This window comes from Myotis davidii, unplaced genomic scaffold (genome assembly GCF_000327345.1).
Source record: "Myotis davidii unplaced genomic scaffold, ASM32734v1 scaffold151, whole genome shotgun sequence".
NCBI lineage: Eukaryota > Metazoa > Chordata > Mammalia > Chiroptera > Vespertilionidae > Myotis > Myotis davidii.
The window spans coordinates 1,427,279-1,428,895 of record NW_006285248.1 but is presented as its reverse complement, the minus strand read 5'-3'; the positions used below and the strand labels follow the sequence as shown (position 1 = coordinate 1,428,895).

At 39.8% G+C, this 1,617-nt stretch overlaps 1 protein-coding gene across 7 annotated transcripts in view; it reads left to right on the top strand.

Annotated features, from left to right (window-relative positions):
• The window catches only part of MAP4K3 (mitogen-activated protein kinase kinase kinase kinase 3), a 68,436-nt gene that overhangs the window by 56,568 nt on the left and 10,251 nt on the right, over positions 1-1,617 (top strand). For all 7 annotated transcript variants that reach the window (XM_006755933.2, XM_006755935.2, XM_006755931.2 and 4 more), the window contains one exon: positions 1,420-1,478. In XM_006755933.2, the coding sequence (XP_006755996.2) occupies positions 1,420-1,478 (59 nt within the window). The remainder of the gene's footprint in view (positions 1-1,419; positions 1,479-1,617) is intronic.

The window sequence follows — 1,617 nt, the reverse complement described above, 5'->3', positions numbered from 1 at the left end:
TCCGGTCAAGGGCATGTACCTGGGTTGCGGGCACATCCCCAGTAGGAGATGTGCAGGAGGCAGCTGATCGATGTTTCTCTCTCATCGATGTTTCTAACTCTCTATCTCTCTCCCTTCCTCTCTGTAAAAAATCAATAAAATATATTTAAAAAAAAAAGATATTTGACTGTGGGTTTTTTTAAATTGTAGTTTAAAAATATCATTTTAAATGGATTTTTACACAGTAAATTTGAATATTTGCAAATCTCCTAAAGTACTTTGCAGAAAATCTACATCCCACTTTTTCTGAGTAGAGAATTAAAAATGTCTAAATAAAAAGTTCTTATGACCGTAGCGGGTTTGGCTCAGCAGATAGAGTGTAGGCCTGCGGACTGAAGGGTCCCAGGTTCGATTCCGGTCAAGGGCATGTACCTTGGGTGCGGGCACATTCCCAGTGGGGGTTGTGCAGGAGGCAGCCAGTCAATGTTTCTGTTTCATTGATGTTTCTAACTCTCTATCCCTCTCCCTTCCTCTCTGTAAAAAATCAATAAAATATGTATATTTTTTTAAAAGTTCTTATGAATTGCCTTAGTGATAAGACAAATTTTTACATAGCCTAAATTTATTATATGTGCTAAAAAGATCTTTTCCAGTTTGTGGCTTATCTTTTCACTTTCTCAGTGGTAAATTTTTGTAAACCAGAGTTCTCAATGTATTCAACAAGTTCATTCACCAAATTGAATGCCACCTGTAGCTTGAGATGCCTCTGTGGAAAAATGTCAATTAAAGATTATCAATATTTTCCTGTATGATTGGTCCTCTCTGCATTTTTTAAAGAAATCCTGAGGTCATCATCTTCTACAATCTAAATATTTGATAGTTTTGTTTTTCATATTTAAACTTTAATCCATTTAGAATTGATTAAAAGGGGAATTGAGAAAGGGATCCAATTTACTCTTACCTATAAATATCTATAAATATAAAAGCCTAAGCAACCACTATCTATGATGCACACTAACCACCAGTGGGCAGATGCTCAATGCACAGGCATGGAAACATGGAACAGACTGATGAATCTCAGAGGGAAGGGGGGAGGAGGAGGGCGGGAGGAGATTAACCAAAGACCTTATGCATACTAGAGGCCTGGTGCACGGATTCATGTCCCAGTGGTGTCCCTCGGCCTGGCCTGGGGGGATCAGGCCGAAACCAGCAGTCCAACATCCCCCAAGGGGTCCCTGATTCAAGAGAGCACAGGCCAGGCTGAGGGACCCCAATGGGGCACGAATCTGTGCACCAGGCCTCTGGTTTTTAATAAATGACCTATTATGTCAGCACCAATTTTGGAAAAACTAATTTCTTCTCCACTGATCTATAGCAGTTGCATTATCCTATACTCACTTTACCTACGTGTATTATATATTAATTTTCATTTACATTTAGGAAATTTGCTGTATCAGCAAAAATCCCTGAAACCAAGTGGTGTCAGAAGTGTTGTGTTGGTAAGTAAACTGTCCAATCATGTGTGGTTCTTCTGCTTCACAAAGTGGACAAGAAAACACCAAGGGGCTGATTTTTAAACCGAGTGTAGAAAGTACTACTCCAGGGCATTCTGCCAGCAACAGGTTTTTCATCCCCCCC